At 39.1% G+C, this 18,737-nt stretch overlaps 3 protein-coding genes across 3 annotated transcripts in view; all 3 read left to right on the forward strand.

Moving 5' to 3' along the window:
- LOC102211371 (uncharacterized) overlaps positions 1-1,028 on the forward strand; it is a 4,473-nt gene extending 3,445 nt beyond the window's left edge. Inside the window, exons 7-9 of the mRNA XM_005751894.1 lie at positions 213-269; positions 374-442; positions 550-1,028. Of these exons, the coding sequence (XP_005751951.1) occupies positions 213-269; positions 374-442; positions 550-651 (228 nt within the window). The 3' untranslated portion in view covers positions 652-1,028. The remainder of the gene's footprint in view (positions 1-212; positions 270-373; positions 443-549) is intronic.
- Positions 1,029-2,907: 1,879 nt separating this feature from the next.
- Positions 2,908-11,972, forward strand: btbd9 (BTB (POZ) domain containing 9). Its single transcript, XM_005751895.1, has 11 exons — positions 2,908-3,076; positions 3,422-3,630; positions 4,400-4,763; positions 5,743-6,010; positions 6,157-6,376; positions 6,619-6,738; positions 7,649-7,758; positions 7,877-8,066; positions 8,384-8,491; positions 9,119-9,197; positions 10,662-11,972. The coding sequence occupies exons 2-11, from the start codon at positions 3,446-3,448 to the stop codon at positions 10,860-10,862; spliced, it is 1,845 nt and encodes a 614-aa protein (XP_005751952.1). The 5' UTR covers positions 2,908-3,076; positions 3,422-3,445; the 3' UTR covers positions 10,863-11,972.
- A 2,886-nt stretch (positions 11,973-14,858) lies between these two features.
- Positions 14,859-18,737, forward strand: part of zfand3 (zinc finger, AN1-type domain 3) — a 12,089-nt gene continuing 8,210 nt past the window's right edge. Inside the window, exon 1 of the mRNA XM_005751896.1 lies at positions 14,859-15,442. Coding sequence (XP_005751953.1) covers positions 15,375-15,442 — 68 coding nt within the window. The 5' untranslated portion in view covers positions 14,859-15,374. The remainder of the gene's footprint in view (positions 15,443-18,737) is intronic.

The following is an 18,737-nucleotide window of genomic DNA, read 5'->3' on the forward strand; positions in this document are numbered from 1 at the left end:
ACCTCTGGTGCAAATTACTGACCTCTGTCATCATTTTAAGTGGGGGAACTTGCACAATCGGTGGCTGACTAAATACTTTTTTGCCCCACTGTATATATTTATATTTCACGCAACTTAAAAGCTGCGGAGATGTAACGGATACACTAGACGAGTGATGCTTAAATTCTTCAGAGACCAGAATTAAATCAGTTCTTACATATTTATTTCTTCAGGGCCTGACCTCAAACCCTGCAGTCACTAAGTGTGCACCAGAAACCAGCCAGGAAACAGTAAGATTGCCCACACCACACCCAGAGCAGCTGTTGTTTCAATTTGTTCAAGAATGTGTAATTGCAGTAAGCTAAAAGTAGTAGTAACACTCTTCACTGTGTAGGTGGATCCAGAAGATGGTGTTTCCTACGCCTCCATCACCTATGCCAACAAGACCCACAATAAAAACAAAGTAATGTATATGATCAGAGTTTCAGCTTCATTGGTGCATTTATAAATGATGTTTTCACTGTGTTGTGTTACATCTGGTGAACTATCCTGTGCTCTGTGTGCTTCCAGATTCGGGGTAAAAATGACAGTGATGAAGGTGAGACAGTTACCTACGCCACTGTTAAAGCTTCCTCCACGGATGCCAGCAGCCTCTATGCTACCATCAAGTAAAGAAAAAGAGAACTTAAACATCAGATTGCTGCTTCTGTGAAAAAGCTTCTCATCTTTAAGAAAATTGGGTTTCCTCAATTTAAAAAGAGGAAGCAACAACTCAGCTGTGTGAGTCCCTGTAAATTGGCAGTAATTTATGAAAACGGATTTAAAAAAAAAAAGATATTAACGTGTATAATGATATAACCGTTTTGTCTTATTTCCGTTAATATTTAAAGGGGAAATTAAATGGAATCATGGGTTGGGTCAGGGATATAAGACTTACTAGAACAGAATAAATAATGTTGCATGGAGGACATTTAGGAATGCAGTGCAGGAGGACATGCAGGGGATTGGTGTGACAGAAGAGGATGCTTGGGATGGGGCGAGATGATTAAAAAAAGATAAAAAAAAAAAAAGAAGAAGTAAAATGACTGAATGAATGAAACTCTGAAAATCAAAAGGCCATATGAATCATGTCACCATAAGGAAGTAAGAAGGAAGTTACATGCACACATGAGTAACACTGCAGATAGATTAGGCCTTTCTGTTATTTTGGAGACATTTCCATGAGACACAATGAAATGAGCGGTATGTCTGTTTCAGCATGTTGTGATGCCACCTGCAGGTAAAATGGCATAATTTTTGTGGATTAATATTAATTTTTAATTTGGAATTCATAGGGGATATGTTTATCATCTGTCCTCATTATGCCTAAAATGAACACAGCAATATCAAATGTCTCAATTATTGCCTTAGTTGCTTTCTTTGTTGTTGAACAGCCTACAGAATGCACATTCACAGGGTCACTTATGATAGATCATGAAAATTAGTGACTATGGTCAGACTGTTTGGAATTCTATAGCCAATTATTATTTTATTCTATTATTTCTATTACTAAAATGTAATATTTAATATTAAAAGTCTCAGAATTAGCTTTAAAGTATGTTAGGGCTGCAGCTATCTTTCCATCAATTAATCGAGTGATCGGATAAGAAATGCTTTTGTTTTATTAATGGCCAATAATAATTTACTGTAAATTTACAACAATTTACAGTACTCTGTTTATAGTAACCATTGTCCATATGTAAATATGTAAGAAAAATTGTGTATGTTTCTGTTCTGTGTCCTGTGTACTGTTTGTTTGTATACGTGTCTTTCTGGCTGCTGTTACAACCAAATTTCCCCTTGTGGGACAATTAAAGGATTATTCTATTGTATTCTATTCTATTCTAATTATTCAAAAGAGAGAAAAACAGACATCTTTCAGAATAAACTGCTCATTGGCTTACATTTTAGAAAATGCAATGTTTTAAAGTTTAACTGCATACAAAGACCCTGCCAACAAAACCCTTTGATTTTTATATGCCATATTGAAATTGAAATTTTTAAAGAAAACATTGTATTAAATGCAAAAAATATATAAATAATATCAAGTAAATACACTGTCTACACTGAAGAGTCCTGAGTTTTGGGTCCTATTTCCCCACATCCCCACGGTCTGCCAGCGCAGTCCTTGACATAAACATATATCAGACTAAGTTAACTTAACAGTTCATCTAAATATTTTAATACAACTGCTGGAGGCTAACTGCTGATTTTACACAGTGTAAAATAAAGGGCGATGGATGGAGCACCTACACGGTTCCCTTTGGACGCTATACACACGTTTTTCACTCTGTTTGAGCTCACTGTCTCGGTAACGGCTCTTTGCTTTTGTCGGTGTGTAAACAGACTCCAGCTCCACGTTAAACTGTGGCCGCGTCATCATTAATGCTGCTGGTGTGTTCTCCGTGTTTCTGTTTAACACTCGTTTTATTCACATGCTCCTGAATACGTTTGTATTGCAACTGTGAGTTTAACGCCCACGTCTACATCTTTAACACACCGGCACACATAGCCGTGCATTACAGGAAGCATCAAAGCATAGAATTTTTCTACAATGTTTTATAATCAACTTTTTCGAATTAGTCGATAAATCCGTGCACCCTGAAGTTTGCTGCTATGTAGTATTTTTATTTTAGAATCAGTGATTGACATTGTTAATTTTATTTTCCTTTTTTCCTTAGAAGTTTGCATCTTTTATGTTTCAGTATTTATGTTTATGTTTTCTGAGTGTGTTTATGCATGTACAGTATGATCTCATGATTTTTGTTTTTCAATACGTTTTTTTAAATAAAATGTTTAAAAATGTAACTGTCAAGTATATGAAAATAAAACTATTAAATGTGATGATACACACGCTTTGTTGGGAGCCTTTATTTTGAAACTATCTTAACTGAACCGGATGTTTCTTCCTTTGCCCCCGAAGAGGTTTCCGCTGGTGTAATGTTGGAAGAGCTAGGGGGTTAACGGCTGATTTTTTCCTGCATTTTGGAAAAAATAACAACGACTGTGTGTTTGAGATCGACTTTATCTCAATACCGGAGTTAATGGTTGCTGTTCAGTAAGTTTATAACACAGATTAAAGCGAGAAAAGAGACATTAATTAGCTTCGAGCTAACGATTAGTCGAGGCGTCAAAATATCCGCGACACCAGCGGCTGTAAACAACACAGCCGAGCTAGCTGTTTATTCACATCGTATTTTCACTGCTGTCGTTTTACTTTGCTGACTGAGTGTTTTTAACGTACACTTTAAAAATATGAGATTTGACGTCAGCGGTGTTTGATTACAGAAGCCATTTTCCTTCAGTGCATTCCAGTTAGCATTTACCTTCAGCTAACATAAGGTAAAAAATTTCCGTCACTGCCTGTTTTGCTTTCGTTTTAACGTGTGCATTCCTGTGCCAGATGTAACTCTGACAGCCGTCGACCATGAGCAACAGTCACCCTCTGCGTCCACTGGCCTCCGTGTCGGAAATCGACCACATCCACCTGCTGTCGGAGCAGCTCGGAGCCCTGGTGCTCGGAGAGGAGTACAGCGATGTCACCTTCATCGTGGAGGGAAAGCGCTTCCCAGCGCACAGGGTCATCCTGGCAGCTCGCTGTCACTACTTCAGGTAAAGTTAAATGCCTCTTAGCCAGAGGTTGGCGCCTTTTTTAATTCCAGTCCTGAAACACCTGATAGTGAGTAACATAAATACTAATTTTAACCGAAAAAAACTCACGTTACGATGACAAACTGGCAATTTTTTAAAAAAGAAAAGAAAAAAAAAGACAGCGCAGTGTTGTTTCACCCTGTTGATCATTTTACAACACAAAGTTTTTTCAAACTCCTAGTTGGAAAAAAATATCTTTATTTTTTTTAAAATGACTAAATTATTCAAAAGCTTCCTTTCCCAAATCTGTCTAATACAAAATATACCTTTTTTAATCCTCTGTAGCATCACTTTATTTTTGCTTTTCCACCTTGTATAAGGTGTGAAATATGTTTTCCACTGAACAATGCCTGTTCAACAGTGGTTGATTGTCCAAGTCATCTTTCTTGGGGCCTCACTGGCATCTTTTTCCATGTTTTTGTGGTCCTTGTGATCTTATTGGCACTGTGCATGGTGGGACTGTGGTCTGGGTGTAGCATAACATACTCCACTCCCGATTGTCACTTTGATCTTTTACTAGTTCCACAACTCATTCCTGTTTTTTAACTAGAGACCTTATGTTCCCTACTGCCATCGAATCCTGCTGGTGTAAAGGACTATCTAATCTGTCTAAAGTGCATCTCATTCAATGAGCAGAATTTAGATCTTTTGTTTTTTGCATGGTTTTATTCGGGGCAAAAAATAATAAAAAACAAAAATGTAAACTTTTGCATATTCTGCCTCCTTTTAGGGCCCTGCTATACGGTGGGATGAAAGAGTCACAACCGCAGGCGGAGGTGTGTTTGGAGGAGACTCGGGCTGAAGCCTTTTCAATGCTGTTGAACTACCTGTACACGGGCCGGGCCAGCCTCAGTTCTGCCCGGGAAGAGGTGCTACTGGACTTCCTGGGCTTGGCTCACCGCTACGGGCTCCAGCCTTTGGAGGATTCCACATCTGACTTCCTCCGCACCATCCTGCATACCAACAATGTCTGTCTGGTGTTTGACGTGGCCAGCTTGTACTCTCTGAGCGCGCTCACTGCAGCCTGCTGTACTTACATGGACAGACACGCACCTGAAGTGCTAAATTCTGAAGGTTTCCTCACGCTCTCCAAGGTAAGAGTGATGGAAGAAGAATTGTAGTAGGTTTTGGTATTATTTCATTCTTGTGTTAGTCTTTATTTCTGTTAAAAATGTAGATGCAGTGACCTCTAGTGGTAGTTAGCAGAAGCTACAAAAGACAGTCAACACTGCTCAGCAAATGGCAACTGTTATCTAAGCAGGACTTCTGCATAGGTTAAAAATGTATTTTTATAGATATCTGAAAGGTATACATAAGTGATCTTAAATGAATTATTAATTTTTAATTGTGATTTATTATTTTGGTATGGATCCAAGTCTTGTATCAGTCATCTATCAGTAATAAAATATTAAGTGAAAAGTGTTGTCACTTTCACATAAAAACAGCTATATATGTTATATGCAGGGATAACAATGAAGTGTGTGTGGCTGAGAAAAGTAAAATCAAATAAGTTATCAGTTAAAAAAAGGATTTTATTAAAGGCTTAAACCTTTTTTTTTTTTAACCCTAAAGAGACATTTAGACTCCTGCGTCCATCAGAACCCTAAAACAGAAGAAAGTTGCAGTCCTGAAAATCAGTGTTATTAAAACCATTCACATAATAAATAATCAAAGGGCTTCTGATCTTCCTGGTTTTTGTTCTTTGACCAGTCTAATTGTAAAATGAGTACTAAGCTGCCTTCTATCTGTTTTTAACCATCTTGTATTTTAGTTTGAAGAAAAAAAAAACTATATTCATTAATTTTATTATATTATTCTGCCACACTTTGTTCTCTTTTACACAGTGATGTCATAATTTAGCCCAGAAAGGTCACACATGATGGTGAATTACCCCCTCGAATCTTCTTAAAGGCAGTTAGGTTTTAATTTAGTTACTTTTTTACAGATTAAATTTTAAAAAGCCATTACAGTAATATAAAATGTGGTTAAACAAGATAAGCTATAAGCACTACATTTTGTGAATTTTCTGGTGTGTTTTCCTTCCCTTGAATAATTTATTACCTGTGTCTGCAGAATGCTTTGCTGACTGTGGTCAGGAGGGACTCATTTGCTGCCAGTGAGAAGGAGATCTTCCAAGCGTTGTGCCGCTGGTGCCGGCAGCATGAGGATGGCGAGCACACTTACGAGGTGATGTCTGCAGTGCGGCTGCCCCTCATGACTCTGACCGAGATGCTGAATGTGGTGCGACCGTCTAGCCTCGTGAGCCCAGATGACCTGCTGGACGCCATTAAGGCCCGGTCTGAAAGCCGCAATATGGACCTCAACTACCGGGGAATGCTCAGTCAGTCTTCTTTGTCCTTTGTTTGATTAGCGTTCACATCAAGCTGCAGTTAAAAACTGTAATGTGTGAATATTTTTTGTTTTTTATCTGCTTCTTGAAAGCATTAATTTGTGCTTTCGTTCATGGTGTCAAATCTTGGTTTTCAGTCCCTGAGGAGAACATCGCCACCATGAAATACGGAGCTCAGGTAGTGAAAGGAGAGCTGAAGTCAGCGCTGCTCGACGGCGACACCCAGAACTACGACCTGGACCACGGCTTCTCCAGACACCCGATCGAAGAGGACGGCCGAGCTGGGATTCAGGTCAAACTGGGCCAACCGTCCATCATCAACCACATCCGCCTGCTGCTGTGGGACAGAGACAGCCGGTAAAATATTCTCTGCTCATCCTGATAAAACAAACGATAAAAAGGTCCAAGCAGAGTGTGGGCCAATTAGAGCTGACTACATAAGACGTGCTGCTTCTTAATAAAAAATAAAAAAAAAGACCAAAATGTGTATTTTAAAGCACATTATAGAGTCAAACTCATTTCTTATGCACTTGTATTTTTAACCTCCCTCTTAAATCTGAGGTGCTTTGTATACTTAGTGTCCTGTATGACTGTTACAGGTCTTACTCATACTACATCGAGGTGTCAATGGATGAGCTGGACTGGGTGCGTGTTGTTGACCACTCCAAGTATCTCTGCCGCTCGTGGCAGAATCTGTACTTCGCACCCCGGGTTTGCAGGTAAACCAAACCAAAATCATATGGCTTCCAGTTATACCAGTGCTTATTAATCCCTGGCCTAAGCTATAAAATCCCATCCCATTTTTGCCATTTTTTTGGCTTTGCACAAGGGGCTTATTTGTGCTCTGTCATGACTTGCCTTAATCTCGTGTACAATTAGGGTGTGTATTTGGGTTGCTACAGTTAGTTAATTTGTACAAACCGCCTTGTTTGCCCGTGTGATGACAGAAGCATAAGTATTTTTGCATACCTCTCGAGCTGGCTGAGTTCAAATAGTGTTGTTGCCAGTAGCTGGTCTGTCCTTCCCAGACACACTGACGTGAAGTTCCTGACACTCCTGATTTTGAGTAATGTGTTGCCATGCCTTTTAAAGATAATAGAGCCAAAACATTCAAATGGATGTCAGAAGATATGACTAAAACTTGCCAGTAATGGGAATTACACCATTATTCTTTCTCTAATCGTCTTAAATTCACCATAAAAGTGAAAATATAAGTAAGTATAGTGATATGCTTGTTTGAAATTGATATCACCACCTAAAGAGAAACCTGAAACTGAGTTGTCAAAAGAATGTTTATTTAATTGGTACTTTGTAAAACAAATGCTTGTGTTAATATTTGTGTTCTTGTGTTACATGGCCATGTTGTAAGAAGTTTTGTTCCTCTTCTCAAAATACAAATTGTACTAAATGCACTTCACTGTAGAGAAAGGCATTTGGATGGAAAACTGTCTCATTAATATAAAATACAATAAAATTCACTGGAATCAGATGATGAGCATTAATAAAATTAAAGCGGTGTTAAAAACATAAGAGGCAATAAAAAGTGTCAGTGTACTTGTGCTTATCTGAAGATTTTTAGATATAACCTGTTATTCATGTAGTCATTCATTTATTTCCTGTGTGTTTCAGATATGTTCGTATTGTAGGAACACACAACACGGTCAACAAGGTCTTCCACCTCGTGGCTTTTGAATGCATGTTCACCAACCGCTCGTTCACCCTGGAGAACGGGCTTGTGGGTAAGCAGCAAAATACTGACAGTCTGCACTGCATGTGTAGTTTGCAGTGTTTTTGTGTAGATAGAAAGGGTTTCATGTTTGTAATTTAAGCCTTTAACCCTGCTCGTAATGTCTGCAGTGCCCAGTGAGAATGTGGCCACTATAGCTGCCTGCGCCAGCGTCATCGAGGGTGTGAGTCGCAGCAGAAATGCCTTGCTCAACGGTGACACCCGCAACTACGACTGGGACTCGGGATACACTTGTCATCAGCTGGGCTCTGGGGCTATCGTCATCCAGCTAGCTCAGCCCTATTCTATCGGATCACTGAGGTGAGTGTGCACTAGCTTTGAGTTCAAATCTCAGCAGCTGTGATGAAGTCATTATTGTGTTACTTGTAATAAATCAAACGTTTCCATCACAGCTACAATAAAGTGTTTGTTTCCATCCAGTGACAAACTTTTATTTAAGCTTTTCTGTTGAATCGTATACAAGAAAAAGAAATAATTGTTGGAGAGATCAGAGCTGGAGAATTTTATTCTGCATGTACTGTACCTAATATCTATAAGTTATTAACAACAGTTTCTTATCATTGGAGTCATTTAAAAATCTGTGGTAAAATAGCATTAACACAGACAAATGTGTTCAGGCTGCTGCTGTGGGACTGCGATGAGCGCTCCTACAGTTACTACATTGAAGTTTCCACCAACCAACAGCAGTGGACAAAAGTGATTGACCGCACCAGGGTAGCTTGTCGGTAAGTGGTTCACTTCTTCTTTTCTTACTTTCTGAATCACACCTTAAGCTACCGATGCTCTTCCAGTGTCTTTAATGGTTAAAAATGGAATCAGAGCCTTTATTTTATAATAAATGAAGGCTTTAAAGAACATGCTTAATCTGCATTATTGAAAGAAGGATCCGCAGTCGGCCTCTGTTTAAATAAATGTACCTGAAGTCTTTAACGAGAGGCCTTTAAGACCTCAGTGTTACCTGTTCCAAATACTATTTTCAATAAAAACTCTCGACCCCAGCAGAGAAACTTGCTGATTTGTGTGTTCACAATCACTTTTCAAAGGCCTGTCTGATTATAGTCACCTTGAACCATCTGGATTCCATCTTTGTCTGAGAATAAATACTTATAAAGATCTATTTCTAATCCTGGAACTCTTGATGATTTTCATTTTCAGAAGATCCGTGTGTAAGTAGGTGCTGCTCTTCTAAGCCGAATGTGAACATTCATAAATGAAAAGTTATTGACAAACACTTATGAAGCAGATCCTGAGGTCCATAGAAAATTTTCAGGGTCTTCTCTGGAAACTTTGATAATAACCAGAGATAAATCAGGATCTTTCTTTTGTTTGTTTTTAATTGCTTTCTCTTACAGATCATGGCAGACACTGAAGTTTGATAAGCAGCCTGCTTCCTTCATCCGTATTGTTGGGACTCATAACACCGCTAATGAGGTGAAAACATGGTTTGAAATGGACGTCTGTGTTCATTCGTCTGTCTCTTTGTTCGAATGCTTTAGCTTTAGAGGAGCTGAAAGTTCTTTTTACATTGTAACAAACTTTTGATAAGTTGTGCTTAATCAAGTAATTGTACAGCGAGTACTTTTCAAAAATCACTGGGTGGCTAAAGTAGCTGTTACAATCAGCTAAGTTAATAAAGAAACAAGAACAGAAAATTCCTTTTGCACCATGTAAAAAAATTATGACTTAATATACATGTTATTCAAACACAAAAAAGGATCCACATTTAGCACATTCCAATAGTTGAGGTTAAACACTGTCTGCTAATGTTCTTTGTGTGTTTTTGAGCCAGTTGAAACTGTTAATGATTTCCTCCCAAAGTCAGATTCTGCCTTTGATACAGACGTCGCCCCCACAAGTTTGTCGAGTGTGGCGAACTTCGCAATGCTAGCAGCGGTGGCCTTCTTCCTCGATAGTTAACATCCCCACACCTTTACAGAAAACAGTTAGACATTGAGTTGGGTGGTTATGTGCCAGTTTACTTGGACACAGCTTTCCGTCCATTTTATGGATGTGGGCACCGCAGAGTCGTGTTGGTTAGCGTGGCCATTGGTTCTTTATCTCGTCATGTCACAAAGAGAGAGAGAGGGATGCTGCGATCTGATGGGGCTGAAGATCTGGCAAGTAGCGGGTGGCCCCATAACATCTGAGAAACAGCCAGAATTGAATGATTAACCCTTTATAACCCAAGTACCATACAGGCCACCTACACGAGGAACTATTTGAATTTTCTCTCCAGCCCAAAGGTTGAGGAGTTACAGTAACGTGAATTGCACATGGTAACATGTAGGTGGAGCTGATTTTTCTGTCTTTGTTCAGACAGCAGTACCTTATGAGTGCTTTGTGCTGCTTCCATAAAACAAATATCCTCATAAACAGGAGTGCACATAAGTGGTCCGCAGGTGTGCATTCGCTGTCAAAATAAGAGATGCGTACCAGATAAGAAGTTGCAACGCGCATTTGTGTACATAAGATTTTCTGGAGGAGGACAGACATTTGTTTAGAGCTCTTAAAGATGTCGATGAAGCTCCTTTAAGCAATTACTTTGGTGTTCCAAAGTAATTGCTTTGTCAAAAGGAGTCCGAACCGGAAAAGAAGCGCGTATTCTCAGAAAAGTGGTTGCACCTGTGGACCACTTATGTGCACTCCTGCCCATAAAGCTCATTTTCAATTTTTTCTGAAACTGTTTTCATTTTGTAATTGTAAAATGAGCCGGGTGCCGGGCTGATGGTTTAAAAAAACAAAACCAAAAACAATCAAAGGGGTTAACTCACAGTGGCTAATTGTCACTCCCATAATGATCTATGATATTAGACTAACTTTTGTCCAGTATCTGAGATAAACAGTCATTTGTGTATCGATTTCTCCTTTACATATTTAACCTTGATCTTTCTGCAGGTGTTCCACTGCGTGCACTTTGAGTGTCCGGCCCAGCTGGACACCGAGGTCAGTGAAGGCAGCCCGGGTTTGGATTCTTCTGATTCTGGAGCTACTACGCAGCAGCAACAGCAGCAGCGACCTCAACGACCTTCACGCACACACAGCCTGCTGCCCACCCAGCCCTCTTCCTCCTCATCCTCTTCCTCTTCCCATCATTAAGAACGTCCCCTTATTGGAAGATGTTGAGAGGAAGGAGAGTGGTGGGCGGGGGGGACCTCAGAACGCCATTTTGCACAGCCTTCATTGTTCAGACAGCACTGCTACAACAACACTGCTAAGGCGATCGTCTTTGTCATAATCCATAGTCCGTCTGTCATATGTGCAACATTAGAGACTGGTGTATTGGTAGCAACAGCATTTAGGGCTCCAGTCTTCCCAGTTTTGAAGCTCAACATTAGATATCATATCTCCTGCGTTTATATGAAGGTACTTTTTAGGAACTAAGACTCAAGTTTTATCCTTTAAAAAAAAAATATGAAGGTGAAATCTTTCTCTAAAGGTTAGGCACACACTGAAACATGTTTATACTGTATTATCAAAGAGCAGTAAGTCCATGGTGGGGGGGTGGTATTTGAATTTTATGCATTAATCGTACGATTAATAATGAAAGTACTGTTGTTAAGCTATTTTTTTAAGAAACTGTCTTAAACTGACTCTACTCACTTTTCATACCATCACAACTAACAGAGTAGAAGTTGAGTATTTTTCAAACTTTGGAAGTAAATAGTTCAAAGGTCTGCCAAAGCTGTCGAGCTAATGCATTAGGTGACATTTCTATCCAAATGGCATTTAATCCAATTATCTATCTGCATATTAAGTAATAGCTGTGGAGTATTTGATAGCAGGCTTTGACACCCAATCTAAACTTTGCAGTGTGACCTTTTCTCTCTTTTTTTTTTTTATAGCTAAAATTCATACCTCAATAATGATCTCACTAAAACGAACCAAGATTTAACTGAGTGTCTTAATTTAATATTTTAAGCACTTGAATAGGTTGGCGCACACACACGATTAGGGAACTCAATTAGCTTGGGGGGGAAATGGGACTTAGAGGACCAAATTTGGCTGCACTTGGGCTGCTGAAGTTTAACTTTATACTGTAGACACATGAGCAGCTTCCATCTGCACTTTATTTTACTCAAGTATACAGAAATAAGGGTTGTAGCTTGGGTCTTCTGACTGAAGTAGAGTACTGGAGTGCTGGATTTGGTATCTTGCTGTTTATGTTAAATTAATTTAAAATCTTTGTGGTTCTGGGTTGTTTTTGATTTCAGTTCTTTTTGCATTTTTTTAATGAAGTGTCAGTGCTGTGTTTTCTTTGTGTCCTGATGTTGCACTTTTACGTTATTTAAAAAGAAGAAAAAAAATCATTTGTTGGAAACCCTTTGTTTGCTGTTACATAACCTGAAATACCTATCTACCTTAGGTGACTCACTGATGTTTCTGTAAGCTTTCTTTAACCATCCCAATACATTTAAGACAACTACCCATTAGTTTGATAAGTCTTCCTTAATAACTAGAGAACAAAAATAGGGCTTTGTTCAGGTTGTACTCTCCATACCTTATCTAACTTTATGTGTACTTTTACTTATTTTCACCATCAATGTGTGACTGCATCTCACTGCCTCGTGTTCAATGCCTGTTAAAAATGTGATTACGAAAAACAAAAACAACAAAAAAAGCCGATGTTGTTTGTTGATTTTTGTTTCTGTAAGAGGGTGACACACACACCTGCTAGTCAGAATCGCTGCTGTTACACACAGTGAAGCTCTTTGATTCAAGCAATACAATAAGTCCACCTTTGGTTTTAAGTATTGAGAGCTTTTGTTACACACCAAATGGTGCTGATTGATAATCGTGTAACATTAATGGGCCGGGCACTGATGCCCCACCAGCTTTGTGGGCAGTGTTAATGTGTACAGCTGCCTATGAAGATGTTATTGTCATAAAACTTTTTAAAATGTCATGTTTTGAAAATCAAAAGTTTTATTGTCTTGTTTTTCATAGTGAGAAAAGTTGCACTGTTTATTCCAGCAGGTAGGAAACTTGCATCCAAGGAGTTTTTACAGCTCGTAGGACCACAGACTCTGTTACTAACCAGTATATACACTACTGTGAAACAGTACAAAGTCTTGAGACACCCCTCATTTGTTTATTTTGCTATGAAAGTAGGAAATAAAGCAATATAAGGTAAAAACGTAGTTTGTACAGTTCTAACCAGCATTAAAGTCAATATTTGGTGTGTCTAATATTTATTCTTTAACACATCCTGAACTCTCTTAGGCAGCTTTCTTGTAATTTCTTTAAGTCTTCAAGAAAATTCTCTTGGCTTTGGGGGGACATTGAAAGTTCTTCTTTCCGTTCTGTTCTCTGTCAAGATGATCATACACTGAGGTCCGGGCTCTGGGAAGGCCATCTCATCACTGATTGGGATCATTGTCATGCTGAAAAGTGGAGTCAATCAGTTGTTTTCCAGGTGATATTACATGGATCAAATTCTGACCATATTTTTCTGCGTTTAGAATTTCATCAGTTTTGATAATATCACCACTGGCTGAAATGCAGCCCCAAGCCATGACAGACTTTCCCCTATGTTTTACATAGGGGGTAATAGATAATTTAATAGATAATGTTGTAACTCTCTCCTGACCTTCCGTCACTCCATAAGGCTTGTATAATATGGCATACCTCAGCCTTTTCGTGGGGCGATCGTGGCTCAAGAGTTGGGAGTTCGCCTTGTAATCGGAAGGTTGCCGGTTCGAGCCCTGGCTTGGACAGTCTCGGTCGTTGTGTCCTTGGGCAAGACACTTCACCCGTTGCCTACTGGTGGTGGTCAGAGGGCCTGGTGGCGCCAGTGTCCGGCAGCCTCGCCTCTGTCAGTGCACCCCAGGGTGGCTGTGGCTACAATGTAGCTTGCCATCACCAGTGTGTGAATGTGTGTGTGAATGGGTGGATGACTGGATATGTAAAGCGCTTTGGGGTCCTTAGGGACTAGTAAAGCGCTATATAAATACAGGCCATTTACCATTTTCTCCATTTCCCATCCCTAGCAATGGTTTCTTGACAACAGCCCTTCAACAGATAATGTCTCTGATGAGGCTTTAGCAAACACACCCACACACATATATATATACATATGTATGTATGTGTATATATATATATATATATTGCCAATCAAAATTTTCCTTGTTTCTTTGTTGTAGATTCATCTAAAGAAATGGGAAATTCTGATGTGTCTTTGCGACAGCCATGAGTGACACTAGTGCAACAGGTTGCTGGTATGATAATGATAAAATTTCAAACTGGTTCTTTGCTATGTTGTCATCTCTAGAGAGTCATTGTGTTTTAATGAGTCATGGGTTGGTGTTAAGCTTGAAAAAACAGAAACAAAACATTCCTTTTAAATTTGTCAGGTGCGAGGACTGGACTGAGTGCAGAAGCAGGCAATGCCCAAAGAAAAACTTTGAAAGACCTCAGAAATCCTGGAGAAATATTGCTCAAGACCACCTAAAAATAGAGGTAACTCCGTAGAAGGCAGTTATAAAGAGATGAAGGTTGCTCAAGACTTTTGCACAGTGCACTATATATTGGGGATGATTTTCAGTAAATGCAATCTTTAACTGCATTTAACAGTAAAAAACAATACAGTAAAGAAATTATGTTTTTAAGGCATCTCATGCTGATGCTACCTTCATTAAGTTCTTGAATAAAATTTGCTTTTACTTTGCTATTTCACTTATTCCCTTATAAATGTTTTTAAATATAACAATCCACATTTTCAAATACTGAAAAGACAATTCACAATATATAGAGTGTTAACTGTAGTTTTAAAACGTGTTGTTATTGCTTTGGTCCATAGCTTCATTGTTTTGCTTTACTCTATAGTACATCTATGGCTTACTCTTACTGTACAGTACTCGCTGTACACTTGCCTTTCCAATACTAACACTCAGGATTATAGAGAAAAGTAAACACGGCGACTCAGAAATGTTGGCATATGTGTTTATTCTGGATGTTTTCCGTGTAGAAGCGGTGTTAGTTCATACTGTTTTACCATCATTTCGTTGGCCAATATTGACATTTCTGGTTTGATGGACGCGTTTCCGGCCTAGCATACTTCATACCAGCGACGTGTGAATAGGGGTGGTCCTCAACTGTCAAGAGGGGAAGGCCTTGCTCAGTCTATTTATTTTTTATTTTTTCGCACCCTCCCACACATTTAACGTCGCCATAATTGTGTTTTATTCGTATAGGTGGACGGGCGGTGTTCATTTTAAGCTTTTTGGTGTCGACTGAAACACCGGAACGCCCCCCTCCAGTCGTTTGTCGGTCGTAAAGTCCGAACATCCAGCTGATTGCTTTGAGTGCTGTTCAATTATTCCAGTTCAAACTGAGCCGTTTCCTTTGACTTAACGGAAGGCTTTTTGTGGCTGAAGCGAGTTTGCCGACGCGATATTTATTTATTTTTTACCCATGTGTGGACTTTCGGAGGAATTGGACAGCTATCGTTTTGTGTAATTTGAGCGTTGAAGGCTTTTTCTCATTGAACGACCAGGCCCCGGACTCATCCCCAGCCTCGCGTTTCCTTATCGGCTTTTTGTGTGTGCGTGTGTGTGGGTGCGCGCGCGTGTGGGTGCCTGTGTTTGTGTGTGTGTGTGTGTGTTGGAAGTCATGGGAGACACTAGTGAACGAAGCAAACCTCCGACTCTACCTCCCAGGTGTCCCTGCGGATTTTGGGGGTAAGTGTTAAACCTGATAGAAACCGGATTAAACCCGCTATCTTGAACTGAAAAGTAAATCCGGATGAAATGTGCTAAACGGGTTCAACTAGTCCAAACCCATTGTTGTTGTTCTGTTGTACAGGCCGAGGGTGGGGGGTTGGGAAGTTGGCTAATAAATAACCTCCTAGCTTGAAAACTAGCTTAATTTACCCCCTTTTTAGAGCTCTCACATTCTTTGTCGTCTCCTGTAGTGCCGGTTGTTATTTTCCGACCGTGCTTTACCGTTTTTAGGGCTATTTTTGAAGCCAGGAGATGACGTACCCGACATAGAAAATGATTTATTGCCAGCAGGTTCCTTTTAAACCTGCCCTGTTTTCGTCTACGACTTCAAAGGAAAGCTAGATTTAAATATTTAACACGCTACTTTTCTTAAACCTTAAGATTTAAATGTGTTGTTAAACTTATTTTGTCGTTTATTTTACGCCCCTCTTTACATTCGCTCTTGTCAAGAGGTGGATGTGTGTTGCATACCGGATGTGATTCACTGATCTCGCCTGTGTTACCCCATAGGAAAAATGACTAACCTTTTTAAATGTACTTAGTAGTAACCATAAGTGACTGCTTATTTCTCATTAAACGCATGTAATTCATTCTACCACATGACGGAAATAAAGTATGACTAGATCACTGCAATCTCATCAGTGGGAACCATAAAACCCTGTCTTCACTTGCTTTGAGGCAAATATCAATACAGAACATAGTCTTATGAATTGACATTTGATAACCAGCCCATCTTCCCCAGCTGCTTCGTTTTCTGCTGTCCAGAAAGCAAACTGGAGGTGGCAGTAACCCACCTGTCAATGTCAGGTGACATGAATGGCAGCCTTGTGTGATTATGGCCCCAGCCTGCCTCAGCTCAGAATAACACCTGGTGGGGGGGGGATCTGCTGTCTCTCAGCACATGTCCCTAAAAGCCAAGGCTTCGTGAAACGATTTCAAGGTTTTATTCAACTATTTGCAGGATTTTACATCTTACTAAAAATATGGGGTGCAAACCTTCACCTTGTCAGTACTGATGATATTTACATTGTTTAAATTCTTTTTTTTTTTTTCTTTCTTCTTGGTGTCCCTCAGCCCCAAAGAAACAAAAACAAAACAAAAAATATCTGAATAATTAACTAGTGCAAGACTGACTTGGTTCCAGTCGGTTGCACAATATACTGCTTAAGGTACTACAGAGTCTGTAGCACAGCACTACATAGATGATATAAAACTAAATCAATAGACAAATGTAAGCAGACAAAGTAATAAAATGTTATGAAATGCGACTATTGATTTAAAAACAAGCAAAAGCAACAATAATACAATTAAAAAAAGGCTAAAAATGTACATGTTAAATCCACAGAAGAAACAGATATTTAATAAAGTGGTTATTAAAACCAATAAGAGGACAGTAAAATGGTTTTTAAAAAGTTAAAGGTAATAAACAGGGGAGTAATAAAATTAAATGAGAGCTGAGAGCAACACTATTCCAGGAAACAACATTTTGGCATTCATTATAAGTCCATAAAACAAATATATAAATAAGGTAAAATGATAATTAAGACCAGGAACTAAACTACCGAAATACAAATACTGCACTTTGATGCAGGTTTGCCAATATTATTCATACCAATATGTCCTTTAAGATGTCAGCTCATCAGGGTTTAAAGGCATCGGTTAATTTTGGGTCCAAACCTGCACTAACTTGAGCAAATAAAAGTCAAACCACAAGTGATTTCATTGATTACTTCTTTGAGATAAGGCGATGCTATTCAATGGAAATCACCTGTTTGCACAGGTTGGCTCCATGAGTTTATAAAGTCCAGTAGTAAGCTCAGTAAAACATGCTAAGTAACTTCAGTTAATAATAAAAATAAATCATTAATAATGGCATTAAATGAGCTATTATTGGTTGTAACTGCAGACAAACCTATCTCACACTGAGTTTTGATGAGAATACCTTTTGATTAGCAATGATTAACTGCAACCAAGATATGTTACAGCTAAAGTGCAGCCTGGATGACATTAGTTTTAATCATTTCAAACATTGCTTTTAAGTTTCTTTAATTTGTGGATACTTCAGAGTAGCTAATGTACAGGTTGATCACTTCTTATGAGCAACAGGATTTAAGAGGATGAGGTAATCGATTTAAAAATACTTTGTCTTTGAGTAAAGCCTTGTTCTTGGTTTCAAAATGACGGAATAGTTATCAGTCTGTTTGTTTTTTCCTACTCTGCGTGCTGCTATCAGATGAACAAGTTGCGTTTTGAGGACCTAAACAAAATATTTGACTTGGTTGTGGCACCTTTGTGCTGACATAATCAAGCTTTCCCATCTTGTCTCCACCTTGAAGCGTCACCTGGGAGCATAATGAAGTATATTTTGTCTGTAGAAGACTTGTTTTATCCTGTGTGGTTTATGTAGCAAAGAAAAAAGAAGCCATCTTATTTGGAAAATTTCAGGCTTTTAGTGATTTAAGTATTATTAAAGACTAGATGACAATATTAAAATTGTCTCAAAATTGCATTTTGTTTTTGTTTTGTTTTTTTGTTTGGCTTAGAGCGACTGAATTTGTCTGGTACTATCATTCACCTCTTTGCTTTCAGTATAAACAGTCTGTGCAGGCTTGTCCTTCTGTATTAGTCACCTAGCTCCTGTAGGAACAATGATATGAATACCCCACCAAGTTCCAGCTTGTGTACCATTGAGAGAACTCGGTGTGAACAGAAATGGCTGAGAACAAAGACATTGTGGTGGTATGGACATTGGCGAGAAGCCCAGAAGGTGAGGGAAAGACACACCTGTGGCAAAGGTCTTACCAATTGCCAAGAAAAGATTCAAATGACTAGTTTTAAAACTGTTCATTGTCTTCTGAATGGACTTGCAATGAAAAAACCTTAAGGTCACATCTAGGTCACTTTAAACTCTGTAAGAATGTTTTCTCTGTCTATTCAAATCTTGACTATTCATGGCAAAAGCTTGTAAAATCACTTTTGTGTTTTTGTTGAAAGTTCTTAGTTAGGCTGTTACTATGCAACCATCAAAAAGATGAAAGGCAAAGAACAAATGCTTTACACTACATTCAGTCATTCACACACACATTCACACACTGGCAATGGCAAGCTACATTGTAGCCACAGCTGCCCTGGGGCGCACTGACAGAGGCGAGGCTGCCGGACACTGGCGTCACTGGGCCCTCTGACCACCACCAGTAGGCAAACATGGGGTTAGTATCTTGCCTAAGGATATTTGAGATCGAACCACCGACCT

This window comes from Pundamilia nyererei, unplaced genomic scaffold (assembly GCF_000239375.1).
Source record: "Pundamilia nyererei isolate P.nyererei 1_Seehausen unplaced genomic scaffold, PunNye1.0 scaffold00332, whole genome shotgun sequence".
Classification (NCBI taxonomy): Eukaryota; Metazoa; Chordata; class Actinopteri; order Cichliformes; family Cichlidae; genus Pundamilia; species Pundamilia nyererei.